Raw genomic sequence first — 20,162 nt, forward strand, 5'->3', positions numbered from 1 at the left:
CTTAGGCTAGTCCACACAGTTAGTTCTTGCTGTGCTTCAACTGTGTCTACTGGAATTCATGTGTTGGAAACCAATCACCAAAAGTCTCTCCTTAATGATTTTTGGAAGTGAGAAGTTTGGATCAAGTAAAAGCATTATTATATGTAAATCATCTATGATGGTCACAATTTTGTGAGAAGGCAGCGCTATCCAAAGAAAAAGGAACATAAAGTTTCTGACCTATTTTTGTGGTATAAACAAAAAAAGCCATTTTCACTGGCCAATCTATTTTCAATTTGATTTAACACAACTTCTATTATAGCTATGAGCAAACAACAATTTATTTTCATTGAGCTCATTATGTACAAAAACTAGGCTACGATTTTACTTCTGTATTTATGGAACTCAGGACCTCTTGCTCTTACTCTGCCTTTTTCACTCAGAACTGGTGCTCTACCACTTGCTCTACCACCTTCAGCTTCTTGCTGATTAATTGAAAATAAGATTCTCTCAGATGTGTCTACACAGGCTGGTTTAGAACCACAATTCTCAGATGGCAGGCTCTTGAGTAGCTAGGACTACAGGCATGAGACACTGTGCCTGACAAAACTATGCTACATTTGGTCGCCAGGACTAACTTGATACTGCCTGATCTTAGCACCGCCATACTGAATCCCACGTCACCCTCTGAGTATGCTATTACTCTAATTGAAGAGTTGTTGCATCAGACTTTGTTTCCTGTCTGTCTTGTTGTCTTGTGTGTTTTTGCATTAATTGGGATACACACATTTTATTTGCATATTAATTGTTTGAACTCAGAACACGGTTTTCCCTTGAAAGATGGTGATGGGGAACATTCCAGGCCTGGGAAGTCGACTGAATTATTAAATATCTGGACAGTGGCCCCATGAGCCTCTTCCTGGCCCCACCTCAAAGGGTCCAAAGTTGGTCTTAAAACTAATCATTCTCTGCAATAATAAGCTCACTCTCTTGACATCTAATTCCCCTACTCAAACAATAACATTAATTCCTTCATAAGAACTCACCCCTCCCAGAGCTGGGTGCTGTCGGCTCACATCTGTAATCCTAGCTCAGGAGACTGAGATCTGAGGATCATGGTTCAAAACCAGCCCAGGCAGGAAAGTCCTTGAGACTCTTATCCCCAATAAACTACTCAGAAAAAGCCAGAGTCGTACTGTGGCACAAAGTAGGGTGCTAGCCTTGAGCAAAAGAAGGTCAGGGTCCCCACTGCCGAACTTACAGGTTCATCAGATCTTCGTTCTTTATTTCTTTTCTTTTTCTTTCTTTTCTTTCCTGTTTTATTTTGGTCTGTTCTGTGCTTTTGTTTCCTGCTCTGATCTGTTTCATGCTGGTACTAGGACGTGAACTTAGTCACTCTTGCTCTGGCTTAGCTTTTTCATTCACGTATGGTGCTCTACTGCTTGGACCACATCTCCACTTGTGGGTTTGCTGGCTCATTGGAGCTAAGAGTCCATGGGCTTTCCTGCCCTGGCTGGCTTCAAACCTCAATCCTCAACTCTCAGCCACTTGACTAGTTGGGATACAGGCCACCAGCACCTGGCTATGCTTGTTTCTATCAATTATGGAAACTCTTTTCAACCAGGTGGACAAGGTCCTTTTTAGACATTTCTTCCCAAGCCAGGGGGTGGATGTTTCTCACCTTCATTATTAAGCCCATTTTCAGGGAGCGGCAAGACGCAGGCAGCAGGATTTCAGCCGATGATCTGCATTACCCGTGCTCACCTGCCTGCCATCCGTGCCTCAGTGACAGCCCAGCTTCCAGTCCTGCGTTCCAGTCCCTCCATGGGAAGCATCTTTCCCAGTGACCGCGCCCCCCCCACCCCCTGCAACTCTTTCCTACTCAGTCTCCAGCCCAGCAGTGCCCTATCCCTTGACCCACTTCATCCTTTAACAAGCACCAACACACACGTCATGAGTTACAACAAAGCCCTTCACCCCCCTCCCCCTGCTGCGGGGACAGTGGACACACATCCATGTTTTGATGAATGACAGCAGCCCAGCCCGAGGCCGACACCTCCACCTTCAGGAAGAGTGAAAGCCCTGTCCGGGAGCCAGGAGGCCAGCCTTCCGTCCCTGGCCCCGCCATACCTAAGAATTACGCCTGGACCTGTCCATTCATCTCCCCTGCCTGTGGGAAAAAAAAAGGAGTTGGGCTACAGGGCTTCTGAAGCTTCTTCCAGGCCTAACACCCCCTAAATCTAAGCCCAGCTTCGGCCGCAGAGACATTCCTATAACTTCAGCCAATCCCCATCGCTTCTCTTCTTAATCAAGTCCATATTTCACTACTAAAAACCAGCACCCAGTTTGACAGAAATATTTTGTACTGCTTCTGGATTTGAGAAGCAAACCCATGCCTGAGGAACGCTGCAGGAAGAGAAAGGTAGACCATTTGAAAATAAAATGGAGAAGGTGTCTTCAGACCTCAGAGCAGATATGGTTTTTCCTCTTGGTTAAATACTTTTTTGCATATTTTTCCCTGTGTAAATCTTAACTCCTTTGCCAGATAAATATCTTGAAGTGAGATCCTCTTAGCCCAATACAACCCCATAGAAATCCCTAATATTCATAGAGCAAAAAACGTAAATACGGGGCTGGGGATATGGCCTAGTGGCAAGAGTGCTTGCCTTGTATACATGAGGCCCTGGGTTCAATTCCCTGGCACCACATATACAGAAAATGGCCAGAAGTGGCGCTGTGGCTCAAGTGGCAGAGTGCTATCCTTGAGCAAAAAGAAGCCAGGGACAATGCTCAGGCCCTGAGTCCAAGGCCCAGGACTGGCAAAAAACAACAACAACAACAAAAAAAAAAACGTAAATACAAGACAGGCTGGGCACTGATGGCGCACACCTGCAATACTAAATGTTCAGGATGTCATTACTGGGAGAATCACCATTTGAGACCAGCCAAGGAAAAATGGTTTGCAAGACCCCATTTCAACACATAGCCAGGCTTTGTGGTATATCACTGAGATGGAAGTGTGACTCAAATAGTAAAGCACCAGTCCTGAGTTCAATCCTTGATACTGATAAAAAGAAGAAGGAAGAGAAAGAAGAAAGGGGAAGAAGAGAAAGAGGAGGAGGAAGTAGAAAAGGGAGGAGGAGGAGGAGGAAGAGGAGGAAGAGGAGGAGGAGGAGGAGGAGGAGGAGGAGGAGGAGGAGGAGGAGGAGGAGGAGGAGGAGGAGGAGGAGGAGGAGGAGGAAAGAGAAAGAGGAGGAAGAAGTAATTTATCTGATTTGGGAAGGGGAAGCCTAGAAATGGTGGGACAAAGGGTGAATCAATTCAGCAGTGAAACCCACTAGACACGATGTTGGCTATGAACTATACAACTTGGTGAGGAGAGAAGTCAGGAGGGGAAAAGCTGAGAAAGAATGAGGGAGGGGTTGGCACTGTTCAAAAGGAAATGAACTGGTCATCTGACTTATGTAACTGTAACTGCTCTGTACATCATCTTAACAATGAAATTAAAAAATCTAAAAAAAATAGAGGAGGAGAAGAGGAGGAGGAAGAGGAAGAAGGAGGAGGGAGGGGAAAGAAGAAGAAGGAGGAAGAGGAAGGGGGAGAAGAGAGGAGGGGAGTGGAAGAAAGAGGAGAAGGAGGAAGGGGAGGGGGAGGTGAGGGAAAGAGGAAGGAGGAAGGGGGAGGGGGAGGGAAGGGAGAGGAGAAGGAGGAAGGGGAGGGGGAGGGGAGGGAAAGAAGAAGGAAGAGAAGGAGGAAGAGGAGGAGGTGGCAGAGGCAGCTTACTGATGTAATTGTAATGAATCAGCCTAGGGATAAATCATTGTGTCCAAGGTCCAGTTCTTTCTCCCCTAATTGTGCTCCACATTGTGTACCGAGGAACATGGCAAGAATGATCCTAAGTAAACAGAAAGCTCTGTGTGTCTCTGGGCCAGCTCCAGCCTCTGCCTCCCAACTGAGTAGCAATCCCCTGATTTGTCTGTTGCCAACAATGACCGCGATGTCTTCCAGCCAGACTCCACGTCTGCCTCTTACGTTCCAGTGCTCTCTGGGCCTCTTGCCTCGGTGTGTGTCATGGGTGCCACAGAGACCACCACTGCTGTGCCCTTCACACAGAACATGTCTGCTGGGCTGTCCAGGCAGTGGCAATCCACTCTGGTCATCCCATCTCATTCAGCCCTGCCTTGCACCAGCTCGTTTGTATGTCTCTATTTCCCCTGCATGAGCGGAGCCTGTGCCCGCGGCCATTCCAAGTGGTCACCCTCCATCCTTAGCCTCACGGCCTCCCTGCCTCCTCACCCAGTCACCCCAAGCATTCCCCGGGCTTCAGAGCTGCTCCATTCGCTCAGGGGCTGCAGGGCCCACCACAACCTAAATTTAGTCCTGTCACCTGCCTTGGTCAATAAAGTTTTATTGGCAGGAGAACCCACTTACATACTATCCATGGCTTCTCCCAGGCTACAAGGCCAGGCTAGAGAAAGAAACTGGTTAGCCCATGAAGTTGAAAATCATTAAATAAAACAGTGTAGATAAAATTCTCATTGCTATAGGAATGGACTATCATTGTCAGATGCATTGATGTATACTTTAAAATGTATGTACTCATAATTTTAATGTTTTATTAGTAAATATTAATTTAATATGTATTAAATATTGTCTTAGCATTCATATATGCATTTATACAGTACTAGGACTTGTACTCAAGGCTTCATACTTGCTAGGCAGGTGCTCTACCACTTGAGCCATACCACCAAGCTCTTTTTGTGCTGGTTCTTCTTTTTTTTTTTTTTGCCAGTCCTGGGTCTTTAACTCAGGGTTTGGGCACTGTCCCTGAGCTTTTGCTGAAGGCTAGCACTGTACCACTTGAGCCACAGAGCCATTTCTGGCTTTTTGTCTATGTGGTCCTGAGGAATCGAACTCAGGGCTTCATGCATGCTAGGCAAGCACTCTACCAGTAGGCCACATTCCCAGCCCTTGCACTGGTTATTCTTAACACAGTCTCGCTTTTGTTTTTTGCTTTTTTAATCCTGGCCAGATAGCTAAAATGAGAGGCATAACACTCTTACACAGTTTTTTCCTGAGATGAGGTCTCACACTTTTTTTTAAACGTAGATATTTTATAGATTCGTTCTACCAAATTAAGAACATATCCTGCTAGGTATGGTAATCCTAGGACTTAGAGTAGGAGGATTGCAAGTTTGAGGCTAGCCTAGGATACTAGAATGATTATTTTAAAAAAAAGAAAAAGAAAAAGAAAACAAAAAATGTTCTGTTATTAGTTTGCTAAAGAAAACTTTTAAAAAATTTTTCTAGGTGCTGCTCCTGAGCTCTGTCTTTAAATTCTAAAGGTGATATACAGAGGGTTACAGTTACATAAGTAAGGAAATGAGCACAATTTCTGTCACACATTGTTACTCTCCTTTCATTTTCTCCCACTATTTTTTGGGGGGTGGGGGGCTGATTTCTGTTCCCTGCGTAGCTAGGATTACAGGCATGAACCATCCATGCCCTTTGGGTTTGTTTGTTTGTTTGAAACTTTATTGTCCTTGCTTGCAACATTGAGATGCATGCATAACATGGATGCCTAGGTTTCTAGCAGGCAAAATCAAGGTCCAGGATGTAACAGAAAAAGAGAGGCCTGGAGGTCAGACGCAAGAGGACCAGGGTGCCTGCAGAGGGCAGTGCACCAAGGCAGCCTCTTGCCAAGTCCTACTGCTCCCACATCTGAGTGCTACCCACACATGAGGAGCAGAAGAGGGGGACTCCAGGCTGCTCACCAAGCCCCCAGCCACTGCTTCCTCAACTCACTTTCCTTCTACTTCAGTGGAGACTTGGAAAAGGCTCTCTCTCTCTCTCTCTCTCTCTCTCTCTCTCTCTCTCTCTCTCTCTCTCTCTCTCTCTCTCTCTCTCTCATGCAATCCCACATGGGGCCAAAGATGGCCACCATCCCCTGCTCTGCAGCCCCATGATGGCACAGCTTTGTCACCATTCTCTGTGACCCAGATTTCCAGCTGCTTAGTGATAAGCAAAGGAAAAGGGAAATGACTGATGACTGTGCCTTGCTGTCCCCGGCCATGTCCAGTGTGGCCTGCCCTGACGGTCTCAGGTTCTGTGACAGCGACCTCATGCGTCTGTGTTCCGGTCAGGTGAGGGAGACGCTGGCTGGGTAACCTGGGAGACCCGGGCCGCCCATCTCACTGTACCAGAAGGCATTTGGATCAAGCCATCTCATCTGTGCTCCCAGCCAGTCACATAGAGTCACAGCTCCCGTCTCTCTGGACACATCGGGACAGCTTCCCAAGACATCAGCCCAGCTGTGACTACGGAGGCCCACAGAGGCCTATGGAGGCCCACGGACTCCTCTTAGCATCCAGGTCATCAGCAGGCAAGCTGTGGGCTGCTCCATCCAAGCTGCTTTGTTGACTGGATCAGCCCTCACAGACAAGTGATACTGAATCCTAAACAAGTCTCAACTCTGCTCCAGTAATGTGACCACAGTGCGCTACCACAGAGACAGCCTCCATTTGATGTCTGCCTCCTCGTAAATGGGAACCAAGGGCACCCATCCTACCAGGATGTAAATTGCCTGTGTTTGGATTATAATTGAACTGTTTTGCTGCAAGCATTACACTTGGAAAATTATAGCTTTGTCGCAATAAAGAGCCAGAAAGGGTTAATTCACTTCCAAAGGGAGTGTAATTCACTCCTTCCTTTCCGGAAGGATCAGATCAAGAGGTAATTATAAATGACTGACAACCTTATTTATATTTTTATTGAGCTATAATTAAGCATTATAGTACTCATCCTCATTATTCCAGTCATTCCACCCCTGTGTGTAACTGCAGAAAGAGAATCTAGAAGTCATAGATCGAAATATTCTTTATGAGGGTTAGCATCGTGTGTGTGTGTGTGTGTGTGTGTGTGTGTGTGTGTGTGTGTGTGTGTGTCCTGGAGTTTGAATTCCAGGGCTGAATGCTTTCCCTAAGTTTTCTGACCCAAGGCTAGTCCTTCACCACTTGAGCCATACCTCCACTTCTGGCTTTTTGCTCATTAGTTGGCACTATAAGAGTCTTATGGACTTTCCTGCCCAGGCTTTGACCTGCAATCCTCAGATCTCAGCCTCTTAAGTAGCTAGGATTACAAGCATGAGCCACCAGTGCCGGGCAAGTTTAACATCTTCTAAAGAATGAAAAATCCCATTGTTGAGGGATAAATTTGTTATCTATATGAATAATTTTTTTGCCAGAACTCAGCAAGTTTTTAGCCACTGTGGGAGAGGCCCCACTCTGCTGTGGGCTTTCTTTAGAGGGCAGGACCAAAAGCAAGAACCTTGTCAAGATCTGAGGCCATCTTCAGATACATATTAAAAAGCATATTTCGACTCTAGAGGGAAGCTGTTCAGATGCCTAAGAACGTCTAAACAAGCTTGCAAAGAAAATGCCTCCTGTCTGCATAACCCTGCATTGACTTCTTCATCTTCCTATGTTGTTTTCATCATTTGTCTATAAGTTTAAAGAGTTAAAGCTGTCAGAGGCTATACCTCATGGCTAGGTTGATATAATTATCCCTCCTGAGTGTTATATATCTGTATGTGTATGTGTTTATCCATCTATCTATCTTATATATGAGCTACTTAATGTATATAGATATAGATATGTAGATATAGATATTCAGTACATACTACATGGCCTATCATATCATTATACATGTATATATATATCATTATGTGTATATAATTATACATTCATAAACATAACAAATAAATTCAAAGTATTTGTTGCCATGTTTCTGTCTTACATTATAACTTACAATACTTGAAGTGATCACCATCAATTCTTTTATTTATTTTTTGTCCTGTTCCTGAGGCTTGAACTCAGGGCCTGGGCACTATCTCTGAGTTTTTGGTTTTTTTACTCAAGGCTAGTGCTCTGTCACCTGATTCAAAGCTCCACTTCCAAAATTTTGGTGGTCAGTTGTAGATAAAAGTCTCCCAGATTTTTTTTAATCCAGAAGATATATAGAAATGTTTTCAGATTTTTCATCTGATTTGTTCATGCAAATGTAGTTCTATCAAATACCTTATTTTATCTTACAGATACTTGTTGCACAGGCAGATACTACTGCACTTAGGAATTTCTATTTTGGTTCATTAAAAACTGCAAACTGGGCTGGGGATATAGCCTAGTGGCAAGAGTGCCTGCCTCGGATACACGAGGCCCTAGGTTCGATTCCCCAGCACCATATATACAGAAAACGGCCAGAAGCGGCGCTGTGGCTCAAGTGGCAGAGTGCTAGCCTTGAGCGGGAAGAAGCCAGGGACAGTGCTCAGGCCCTGAGTCCAAGGCCCAGGACTGGCCAAAAAAAAAAAAAAAAAAAAAAAAAAAAAACTGCAAACCAACCTGTATCATGTACCAAACTTATTTAAAATAAATCTACCTGTTTATTGGGGGAAAAAAAGTCTCCCAGACTATTCTGCCTGGGCTGGCTTCAAACCACAATCTTCAGATCTCAAGTCTACTTCATTATTGTCTGCCTACTGCTCAGTGGGTACTCATTCACTAAGTGTGTGTGAGACTTTGAACTGATAGAGGAGAATGGAATAGTCAATTGTAAGAAACAATCCTTGACACTCCAGTCTTAGCCCATGGCATGTATGGAAGTCTTCAACGGGTAGGTTCAGCCCACTTGATCCTTGAAAGAACCTTAGCTTGGATATGCATCAGGGACCCAATACCATTTAGACTGGGCGTGGGAGGGAGTCTGAACTCATCCCTAGTGTCCTGAACTCATTCTCAGCTCTTATAGTCACGTGTTTAAATCTCTTTGGGGTACTTGCTCCCATCTGCCTGTATGCACACTCTTCCTTATAACTTTAGAGTTCATTATAAAGAATTGGGATGATGTTAGGTTTTGGTGGCCCACGAATCAGGAGGCCGAAGGAGCTAGAATATACCAGGCAAGATTTGACAATATACATCATTGTGCCTAATATGTAGCAGGTACTCAATGCCTTACTGAGAAATAAATGTCTTCTGCTTCATTTACCCAAACCTTCTGTGTCCCTAATGACTTACATGTGCTGATAAAATTGAACAGAAACCCCAATTCGTACTTCCCCAATATGTAGAAAATGCCAGCATTACTTCCACTAGAGTGATTAATACAGATCCTGGATGTGATACCAAGACCATGAATAGAAGCCCAGGAATTACTCACACTTTCTCAAGAGTATCAGAACTAGATCATTGTGATTTGGGGAAGGTATATATATATATTTTTTAATTACAGAGCCAGGTACGGGTGGCTTATGTCTGTAATACTAGCTACTCAGAAGACTGAGATCTAAGGACCTCGTTTCAAAGCCAACCTAGGCAAGAATGTCCCTGAGACTCTTATCTGCAATAAACCACATTCTGGAAGTAGAGGTGTGGGTCAAGTGACAGAGAGCTAGCCTTGAGTAAAAAAAGCTCAGGGATAGCACCGAGGCTTTTGTTCAAATCCAGGACCATAGATAGATAGAGAGAGAGAGAGAGAGAGAGAAAGAGAGAGAGAGAGAGAGAGAGAGAGAGAGAGAGAGAGAGAGAGGCAGAGACAGAGGCTGCATAGAGATACTTCATTCAGGGAACTGATAAGGGTTTTGTTTTGTTTTGGGTTGTTATTGTTTTCAGGGGTTTTTTTTGGGGGGGTGGGTCATGAGGTTTGAATTCAGTGCCTGGACATGCCCCTAATCATGTTTGCTCAAGGCTAGCACACTCCCACTTTGAGCTTCAGCTCCACTTCTGAATTTTAGGTGGTTACTTGAAGAATCTTGTGGACTTTCCTGCCTAGGTTGGCTTCAAACCATGATCCTCAGATTTCAGCCTCCTGAATAACTAGGATTTACAGGCATGAGCCACTAGCACCTGGCTTCATAAGCATTTTTAAAGTAATAAAACTGATTAAACTCAATAACTGTACTCAAATAAACAAAGCAATAAAGACTTTCACACATGCATACAACAACTATTGTGAGATTCAGATCATATAAGTTTCTGTTTAGCCTAAAAGGATTAGGTTAAAATAGAAATAAGAAGTAGAATGTATTAGACATGAAATATTAACCACATAATTCACTTCACACCACAAGAACATTAATGATGACTGACATTTGATTTGCATAGGCCTTTCTGTCTCCAATGATTACGTCATAGCTGCAAATAACCATGTAATTGCTCTAATGTGAGCTTCGTTTCAGTCACAACACTGAGGTTTGATCTTGAACAATTCACCAGACCATTAACCAAAAGAAGACTTATAAAATGATGAATTAGATCATTAGAACCCACTTCACTGTTGGTCAGGGCAATAAAAGTTGGGTTTTGGTTGATGAGACACAGAGAAGACTAGAAATCCTACCTACAAGAAATTTCATATGATTCATTTGTGGCATACAAAATGTGGTAGATACCAAAGAAAATTATATTCATTTTTATTTTTTAAAGACATCTTATTAATTGAATGAGGAAAGAAAATGCTCATTCTGTTATGCTAGTGGAATAAATAGACATTTTGTAAATATGATGCCCCCATAGGGCTTCCAGTTAACAATAGTTACCCATTTCCCTTCTTCACTGTTAATTTCACATACATTCATTCCTTTTCTGTGTATCCAATACAGGTGTCCATACTTGAATGTGATCCATTTACACTTATTGTACTAGTTAGTAATGCTAGGCTTTCTTCTATTGTGTTGCTTTATTCACTATGAGTTTTATTCTTCATGACTTTTGGGTCTTTTGAGAGGTAGAAGCTTTTTTCCATGCTAATAATTTTGAAAATATTAGGCTTACAGTTACATACACTCAGAGTTGGTTCAAGGGTACATTTTGCTCTCCAAAGGAGGCAGGATATTTGGAACTTGTGCCCTCTTCTTAAGATTGGGAAAGGGGCATCCATGAATAGGTTCTTCTTTGTTCCTTTTGCTTTGCCAGGGCTAGGTTCTGACTTTTATAGTGACTCTCACAATTATCATTGTTCTGTGCACTGTTGATCTGTCTCACAATATATAATCACAGGGACAACAATTAAACTTTGTTTCTTATCTATTTTCCACTCCTGGGTATTTCATTTTCACTTGTTTACAGCAGTTGACTGATGAGCCTTTCTTACATTAAATCTTCTACATGTGGATATTAGTGACCAGTTCTTTTAGGTTTCCCTTGGCCTTACAGGGAATTATTTTTCCTTTAGATCCATACTGGAGCCATCAGTGGGTTCTCCATGTACAAAGTTTGCTGATTTTACAATACAGGATAGCATTTGGCCCCAGCCATTAACCACATGGATAGTACTGGACTCTTCCTGCCATGTGCTAAACAAAACACTGCTTCATTTGCAAGCACTATCTGAGTTTGTCATCTTTAAAGATGGCCCATCCGCAGCCTGATTCTCTTATACTTAGAAGTACCATTTATTTGGCGATTGTTTGATAGTCTATATACCTTTCCTTTCCTCAGCAAGCTGGCATGGCAATCCCTATAGCATGATCTCCTCCCTAGCTTCCAGTTCTTGCTCACTTCTTATTGTCAGGGCCTGTCACTTGCATTCTGAGTACTGCAACCTATTACCCAAACAGGACTCCCTAAGTGAAAATTAAAACACAAGTGACAGTAAAAGACAAATCAAAAAGCAGTTGCTTCATCATTTAATTGTGGAAGGCTCCAGAATTCTAGAATACTAGCTCAGTAAATGGGGTGGAAATTTCTCTGTGTCTTTCTTCTTGATCCAACTCATCTACCTCAGGCCTCAACGAAGATTAAGTTGGCAGAAATGCCTCCTGGCTTCCAGTACATCATTAAGCTGTATTTCTAATTTCCAGTACTGCATAAGCTTTCATCTCCCACTCCATTTACATCATTATTTCATTGAGAATTTGGGAGTGCATATAACACGCTTCTAAACTAGTTGCTGACTTATCTGGAAATTATCACAGGAAGCCCACAGAGGGAATGGGAGACTGACACCATGTTGGAAGAAAAGTCCACCCCTTTGTGTTTCTTGATAGTTGTATCAGCCTAAGTAAAATTGAAATTTAACAATAGTAATCATAATAGGTAAAAGGAAGACAATGGTTCTGTATATCTGCCCATTTGTACTGATTATCTACATAGGCACTGATGATTGCCTGGGGATGCAGTCATGTCTCGGTTAAGGCACATGTTAATAAACAGTTATGCAAAGGCACAATTGGGCTAACAAATCCAAGCTGCTGGTAGAAAGCCTGGGGTTTGCTGGGAGGGAGTCTGTCTCAGAATGAGGACCACCATGTGACATAGCAAGACAGAGCTTAGAACACAGGCTCTGGCTTCACACTGCTTGTTTTCAAATCTGGACTCTGCCAGTAAATTTGCAATAGTTCTTACCCAAGGTATCATGTTCCAGGTTCCTTGTTTTAAAGGTAGTATGAAGGGCAAAGAGTAATAATGAAGAAAATAAGTAATTATACATGCAAAGTATTCACAATAGTACTCATCCTCTAGAGATGGCCTTAAAGAAGTGTCAGCTTCTATGTTCCTCATCCATGGACCTTAGAGAGACATCATATACATGCTGAAGAGAGCATAGCGAGTGCACATACCCATGACCAACATGGAGAACAGAGACAGGAGCTGTGAGTTTGAAACTGTCCTTGTGGCTCTGATGAGCCAAGGCTGGGACAGGAAGGCTGTCCCCAGGAAGGGACAGGAAATCAGGCTTGGGAAGAGGAGAAATGTTGAGTCTTTGGAGAGAGGAAAACTTAGGCTAGAAGTTATTGGTCTAGCCCTTATCTGAGGATGGAATGTTGGCTATTTTCCTGGAAATCACTGTGTGTACATACATACATACATGTATATGTACATATACACAAATGTCTGTGGTGGATATAGGTAGATATGACACAGATAGTTAATAAGTACTTGTTAATTGAGTGCAGTAGTTAAGACAGACCTAGGCTGAGTAGAGTAGATGAGAGATGAAATGGAGGTAGTGATGAGATCTGAGTATACAGTCAATGTCAGGTCCAAAACAATAATGTATTGTGTGCTGCTGGAGCTGTCATGGTACATACTAGATGCCTTGCCAACTAGCAATTTATGCTCTCAATTTTCCCCCTTGCAGGGCCCAAGTGAAACATTTTATATCTATTACTTCTATTTCAATTCTCACCAGAAATTTCACTTGTGATAAGAAGAAACTGAGAATTCAAAGAGGTAAGTAACTCAGTCTTTCTCCACTACCCTGTGTTTGCACGGTACTTTGAACCTAGGCTAGTCAGAAATTTAAACATGTACTCTATTTTTCGATCTTGTTCACTCCCAAAGTCTTAGAGCCAGAGCCAAGTGTCCTGATCCCAGCAAGAGGCCCTCCCTGGGCAGGGGGGAGGGGTGTTGCAAAGGATATGCCTTCCTCAGAAAACAGCACTAGAATAGAAGAAAATGGAGGCATTGAGGCAGCTGCTCCTAAAGATTTATACCAAGTACAAGAAGAACTAAAGATGATAAGAGATTTCATACAGGATCTTCCAATGGGCCAAAACTTACAGTCTTTTGACCATATCATAGTTGTTTCTGGGAACTGAAATTGTCAAATATTCCAAATATGTCACCTTTTCTGTTAGCCTACAACTGCATCCCAAAGAGCAGCTGCCATGACAGTCATAGGAAAATCAGTGAATTTGGACATTTCTGGGTCACTCCAGGTGACCCAGCAAAGGACATCTTATTATTGTATGATCCTAATTCACTCCAAAGGATAAATCATATACTTAAAAAGAAAACATATGCTGGGCATGGTGGCTCATTCCTGTAATCTTAGCTGCTCAGGAGGCTGAAATCTAAGGATCATGATTTGAAGCCAGTCCAGGCAGGAAAGACAGTATGACTCCTATCTCCAATTAGCCATCAAAAAGCCAGAAATGGAGGTGTGGCTCAAGTGGCAGAGCACTAGCTATAAGCACAAAAGTTCAGCAACAGTGTTCAAGCCCTGAGTTCAAGGCCCAGAACCAGGACCATAAAAAGGAGAAGGAGGAGGAGGGAGAGGAGCAGGAAGAGGAGGAGGAGGAGAGGAGAAAAAGGAAAAGAAGTGAACTTTGCAATGATGCATACAGTATCATACCTCCCATCTCCCAAATAACCATGACAATGAACTTGAACCTGTGGCTGATGGCTCAAAAAAGAAAGGCCAATAGCTCAACTCTGCAAGATCTTGAAGAAGATCTTGTAACAATGGACAGTCTGTGAAGGATAACAAGGTTCTACTGGCCCCTCCCAAATCTGGTCCCATGGCCTGCTGGGCCAAACCATTCCCTATGACATGTGCTGCCTACTGTCAGAAGACAGGTGACCATGTCATTGTGCCCCCCCCCCCGCCCCCCGCAATACACACACAGCTTGCCATTGCCCGAGAATCCATTCTAGCTCTTCAGGACTCCACCCCACTTCTCTGCAGGGAGTGGAGGGCCTGCCCCTTCATCTGAGTGTGGTGTACTCCATTCCTCAAGGTGAGGGGCTAGATGGCTCCGATTTCACCACTGACTGGCAAGCAGGAGACCTAAGAGAAGGCTCAGGAAATTGTGGACCCCAATTCACCTGAATTTCACCATCCTTACAGGGTGTGTAATGAGTTTTCACATCACTGGGGACAAAAACAAGGATATATACTCAGAAAATGGCTGACAGAGGGTGTCAGGTACTATGTTAGGGGTCTTGCATGTCACAGCACAAGCACTGATGGGCCTTTCTCACCCATGCAGCTTCAGAGCAGGGCTCAGGAAGATGCAAGCATGAACAAGCAAGTCACATGTCACATGTTAGAAAAGTAAATTCCTGTGTCCACCCTCAGGCCTCATTCAGCCCACCTATCTCCAGAAATGGAATAGAAGATTAGCCCAAACCTGACGGGGCCTCTCTTTTGCCTGGGCTACCATTTCAAAGTCCAATTTCCTGAGGCCTAGAGTACACAGGCCCAAGTAGCCCCCAAGCAGCAACCACTTAGCTTAGCATCAGGCTCATTACCCCTCCACACTAACCCCCAAGTCCTCACCCGCTGTGCTAATGAGCCCTGCATCATTAGTCTGTTCCCACATGGGCTGAGAGCTCCAGCTCACCCAGATCACAAGCTTAGGGGCTTTCGCTTGGCTGGGGATGGTGCCAAGCCCCTCCTAGACTCCACAGCCCTGTTGCCCCAGCTTCCTGGGGCCAGAGTTGCTGCAAGGCCCCAACTGCAGACTGCACGGCTTCGGTTAAGAAAATAATTACAAGCCCAGAACAATTTCAATTCTCAGCAAGACCTGAGAGCATCAGCAAAATTATCTGCAGCCAACACAGAATGGTGTGGTTCAGGATACATTCTCCTGCACGTACCCAGGATCCACTGGCTGGAAGGGCTGGCGTGGATGCATCAGGAAAGTTGTAAATAATCCACAAACAATCATTCAGTACATGAAGACTGATACACTCCAGATCAAAGACACCTCCCCGTGATGACTGTCCAATGTGTAGCATGGGGTGTCTGCTTCCCCCTGCCCAGTGGCTGGCAGGTTATCTGTGGTTCTTGATCACAGATGCTTTTCCTAAACCATGGACTTCTGCCTGAAGACTTTGACAGCCTTTCTGTTCTCTTGGGACTTGATTTTCACTCCATGTGCTTCTAGCCCACAACTAAAGTACTAAAGCAGGGATCTAGGAACTATCTTTAAAAGGCCAGAGAGCAAATAAATATCCTTGGCTTTGTAGTCCACACAGTCTGTGTCACAGTCTTCTGTTGCACTCTAGGGACAAACGCAAGCAGATTTAGACCATAAGTAAATACACAAATAGAGCTGTCATGTATCAAACATTAATCGCCAAAATAGACAGTGGTCTGGATTTGACCTAGGGCTCTTGTTGGCCAACTCCTGGCACAGAGGTGAAGAGGAAAAGTTCTAAAGAAGGCCCTAGGTGTATCTGGAATGAGGGTTGATAATATAACTCCCCTGGGGCTAGGAATATGGCCTAGTGGCAAGAGTACTTGCCTCCTACACATGAAGCTCTCAGTTCGATTCCCCAGCACCACATATATGGAAAACGGCCAGAGGGGGCACTGTGGCTCAAGTGGCAGAGTGCTAGCCTTGAGCAAAAAGAAGCCAGGGACAGTGCTCAGGCCCTGAGTCCAAGGCCCAGGACTGGCCAAAAAATAAATAAATAAATAAATAATATATATATATATATATATATATATATATATATCCCCTGGGTTGGGGAATTGCACACTGCCTGGCTATGCAGCCGTGAACAAACCCCATACCTTCTCTGATCACACCAGTAATATCTCAGCATAATCCTCCCATAGGCTTAGATGAGAACCCCACAGAAAAAGGGCTGAAGAGGGCATAAGCAAGAGAGCAGTAAACAATCCACAGCTGACCACTCTTTTTCAAAGAATGACAGTGTCCTCCTACACTTGCTAGCAAATGGTTACTGATGCCATCTTCACTTTCCACAGAGTTCTGTGTGCCAGCCCTCACCCTGCCACACACAGTATTTCCAGGATTTACTCCACCTTCAAAGGGTTGTCTTGCTGGTTATCCTGGTGTCCTGGCTGCACCCAGCCCTTGGACAGGGATGTGCTCCTGACTGCTCAGTGCTGCTCTTTGCTTGCCTTCCGCCTCAGCAGCAGCCCCCCTGCCCCTGTGACAGACAAGATGGGCTCCAGCACCGCTGAGAAGCAGAGCCTCCCAGGCCGTGTTCTGAGGGCTGCTCTTTCTGTGAAATGTGGAAAGGCACGTGCAAAGAGCACAGGGTTAAACGCAAGGTGGCTAAACACAAGGGGGAAGATAGAAATCTTTCCATCCTGCCAGACTTTTCAGGGCCTTTAATAAGTTCATGTGCTTTATTTGTGTGTGCATCTTCAAGAGAAAAATTGAAGCACTCTGATGCGTTTCCAAGAGTGAACCATTTTCAAGGCCCATCCATGCTTGACCAAGAATCTCAAGATCACATTCTTAGAAAGACCAGGGAGCCCCGCCCTCTGATTTGATTGACAGCTGAGGTTAACCACCTGTGCATGGCAAGGCCACCTTAGCTATTCTATCTGTTTGTTATGCTTGGGTTCAGTTTCCAGCCCAATCATGTTGTGGCTTTCTCTTGCCTGGTTTGGAAAGGTGAGTTTTCTAAGCAGTAGACCTTGCACTCTCCCCTCCCCACCCCAACTCCATCAACCAAGCCAGCCGGAATGAGCCAGAATCCCCAGTTTAGTGAAATACAATGTCCTTCCTGAATCACCCCATCACACCCCTCTCACCCTCCCGCCCTCTGTCAATCTGGATCATTCCAAATGTTCTCCTCTTTGACTCCTAAAAGAAGTTCAAAGTGGTCTACAATTCATGTCAAATGATGGGCCTACAGCTTCCTACTTTGTCCCAGGAGCTCCTTTATAAAATCATAGTTTTATTGGTCTTAGTCATCCAGCTCCTTGGGGGCCTCTGCTGAACTCTGTGAACTTACTTAAATGTCCCCTGGGCTTCTCCTGTTTCCTGTAGCCCCTTGCTATATGCCCAGAGCCTGGCGCAGCTGACCTGCGAGCCTGTGGAGACGTTAAATCTTACCAGCAATTTTCCAGTGCTGCTCTTCTAATTTTTCACCCACTGTCTGTGTCACCACTGCCCTGGGTCTGTCCTGGCTGTCCAGGGGGAGCCTCTGGGTATGGTCTCCCCAAGGCTGCCCCCAGCAAAGCCTTGCTCATGGACAAGTAATTTCTCTTTGCTTCTTCATTCTCTTTATGGTGAACTGGTGGTAAAGGCCTTACAGACAAACAATGCCTTGAAAGTGCCTTGAAGTTCCCCATAAAAGGTGATACTGTGGTGCTACATATTATTATTTCAGCAAACAAGGGAAGTAATAGCTTGTTGCTTCATCTAATTCCCCTGAGTGGGCCTGGGCTCTGTAATTACCTGGGTTATAGGGTGCTGGCTCAGGAGACTGCATGGAAGGCTCAGGAAGCCACATGGCCCCCACAGGGTTTCACACTGCTCCCCCAGTGCTCACTCAGGCAGATCTGCTGGGGGGCCACCTTCGGGATGGGGGCAGACTTCAACCAGCTCTTTAGTATGTGGAAATCGACTTTAATAGAAGAATCTACAAACCCATTTGGCAAGTTCAAGCCAGTTCCCCGCCCCCCCTGTGGCCCAAGTGCCAATGCAGAGGAAGTCATGTCTGCCTTGCCGAAATGGGGTTGGAGGCCCTAATGGGCGACCTGGGAGGGGAGGAAGGAATTCCCACTCATGAGAGGTTGAAGTTGTTTTCTGTCGTAACTTTTGTCATTGGCCCTTAGCAAACCTGCTTCGACTCCTTAATTTTCTAAATAGGCGATCAATGGCCCCATAAAGCCCGGCAACTTAGGTGTTGGCGGGCTTAGTTGTGGCTGTTGGTGGAGTGAGAACCGGGCGGTAGCCGCGGTGCACACATCGCGCCGGGAGAGGAGTGAAAGGGAAGAAAGGCAGAAATCAGATTGCCCAGCAGGTGTACAGTTGAAAAACAGAGTAACAGGTAATTTTGATCAAAGGACATCCAGGGGTACACAAATAAAACACAAGACTACAGTTCAGCGAAGCAAATCCTCCTCCTCCACCAGCTCTCCAGAGTGCACTCGAAAAGTTCATCCTCCACCAAGCGATAAACTTAACCCTAAAACAATCCTTTTGGTGAACAGTCACGAGCCCCTTCTGCATTTGCAGCTTTTTATTCTAAGGGAGGTATTCCTTGCAGATTGGTCCATGGTTCAGTAAAGCGCAGATTACAGTGGGAATGCTTTCCTGAAATTCTTCCATTTGACCCTCTTCTTATTACTTTAGCTGAGGGTCTGAGAGAAACAAAGCATCCTTACACCTTTGTGTCCAAGGAGGGCTTTAGAGAGTTACTTTTAGTTAAAGGTGCTCCTGAAAAGGCTGTACCTTTGCTGCCTAGACTGATTCCTGTGCTAAAGGCGGCACTGGTCCATTCAGATGATGAAGTGTTTGGGAGAGAGTTGAGTGCCCTGGTACAGTTAAGTGTCATAGTTGGTCCTTCTTTTAATGACCATCTGAAGCACCTGCTGATGAACCAAGAGACTAATGGATAAGAAGTTCAAGTTGCCCATCACTAGCGCATTACAGAAACTGGAACAGCATGGTGGAAATGCTAGCCTTATAATCATCAAATCCAAAATTCCAACCTATTGCTCTATATGCTGTTGACCAAAGGAAACAACAGGAGTCGTCTTGCTTCTTTCTTGCAAATGTCACACGCTGAGCACATGTATGCATGGACCATTTATTCAGTTCCACTTATTGTTTTGTAGATCACATCCACAATTGATTAGTGGTTAGATCAGGAGAGTATACAGATGAATCACAGTAAATGTTGTCAACAAAAACAGGCAGGCAATAATGGAAAACTATTAAAAGAATTTCTGTAATAATACAACTTTGTAGGTCTTTTTTTCTTGTGTATATCATAGTATGAAAAACCATCACTAAATTTATAAGATCCGATGTATTTATTTTCTAGTACATTTTTATTTAAAACATCTCTTTGCCAATTTTTCTGTAGCTGTGCACTTATTTCTGTCAACTATTCTTTTGGCAATTTTTTGCTTTTTGTAATTTTTTAGGGCTAGAGAAATTTGAAATAGAAGATAAGCATTTGGGAACTTAATCTTAGTTCTTTCGAAATATGTATTTTACAATGTAGACTGCTTGGAAGGCTTTCACTCCAGAGAATTCTATTTTAGGAAGTTTGCTTTAAATATTCAAATTCTATTGTAAGTATGTTGTTTTGTACAACTTGTTAAAGTTGCCTAAACTTTAGGTGTTAATTATATTTAAGTAAATGTTATCTTTGAATTTCATAGCCTGAAAATATTGATGTACACACAAAGATATTAAAAAATTAAAATCTTGATACTCATATGCAAAAAAAAATAGGCGATCAAATCCACTGAGCCCAGGATGGTTCTCTCGGGCTCAGGGGCTCAAGGGGACCCTTTGGGGGCAGCCCTATAGGTCAACAGAACCCCACTGGGGGTCATGGCCATCTGGTCCCAATTCAATTAACTCCACTCTACTATCACGGATATCGAGTTTCCAGTAAGAGTTTACGAAGGAGAAATTTCTTCTGTATAAAAACGATCAGGTTAAAACAAACGGAAGATCA

At 44.1% G+C, this 20,162-nt stretch overlaps 1 protein-coding gene across 1 annotated transcript in view; it reads left to right on the plus strand.

The window, feature by feature from the left end:
• LOC125344642 overlaps nt 1–19,918 on the plus strand; it is a 61,899-nt gene extending 41,981 nt beyond the window's left edge. The window contains 5 exon segments of the mRNA XM_048337074.1: nt 5,980–6,122; nt 16,583–16,753; nt 18,338–18,659; nt 18,662–19,067; nt 19,069–19,918. Of these exon segments, the coding sequence (XP_048193031.1) occupies nt 5,980–6,122; nt 16,583–16,753; nt 18,338–18,659; nt 18,662–19,067; nt 19,069–19,204 (1,178 nt within the window). The 3' untranslated portion in view covers nt 19,205–19,918.
• The last annotated feature ends 244 nt before the right edge of the window (nt 19,919–20,162 follow it).

This window comes from Perognathus longimembris, chromosome 2 (genome assembly GCF_023159225.1).
Source record: "Perognathus longimembris pacificus isolate PPM17 chromosome 2, ASM2315922v1, whole genome shotgun sequence".
NCBI lineage: Eukaryota > Metazoa > Chordata > Mammalia > Rodentia > Heteromyidae > Perognathus > Perognathus longimembris.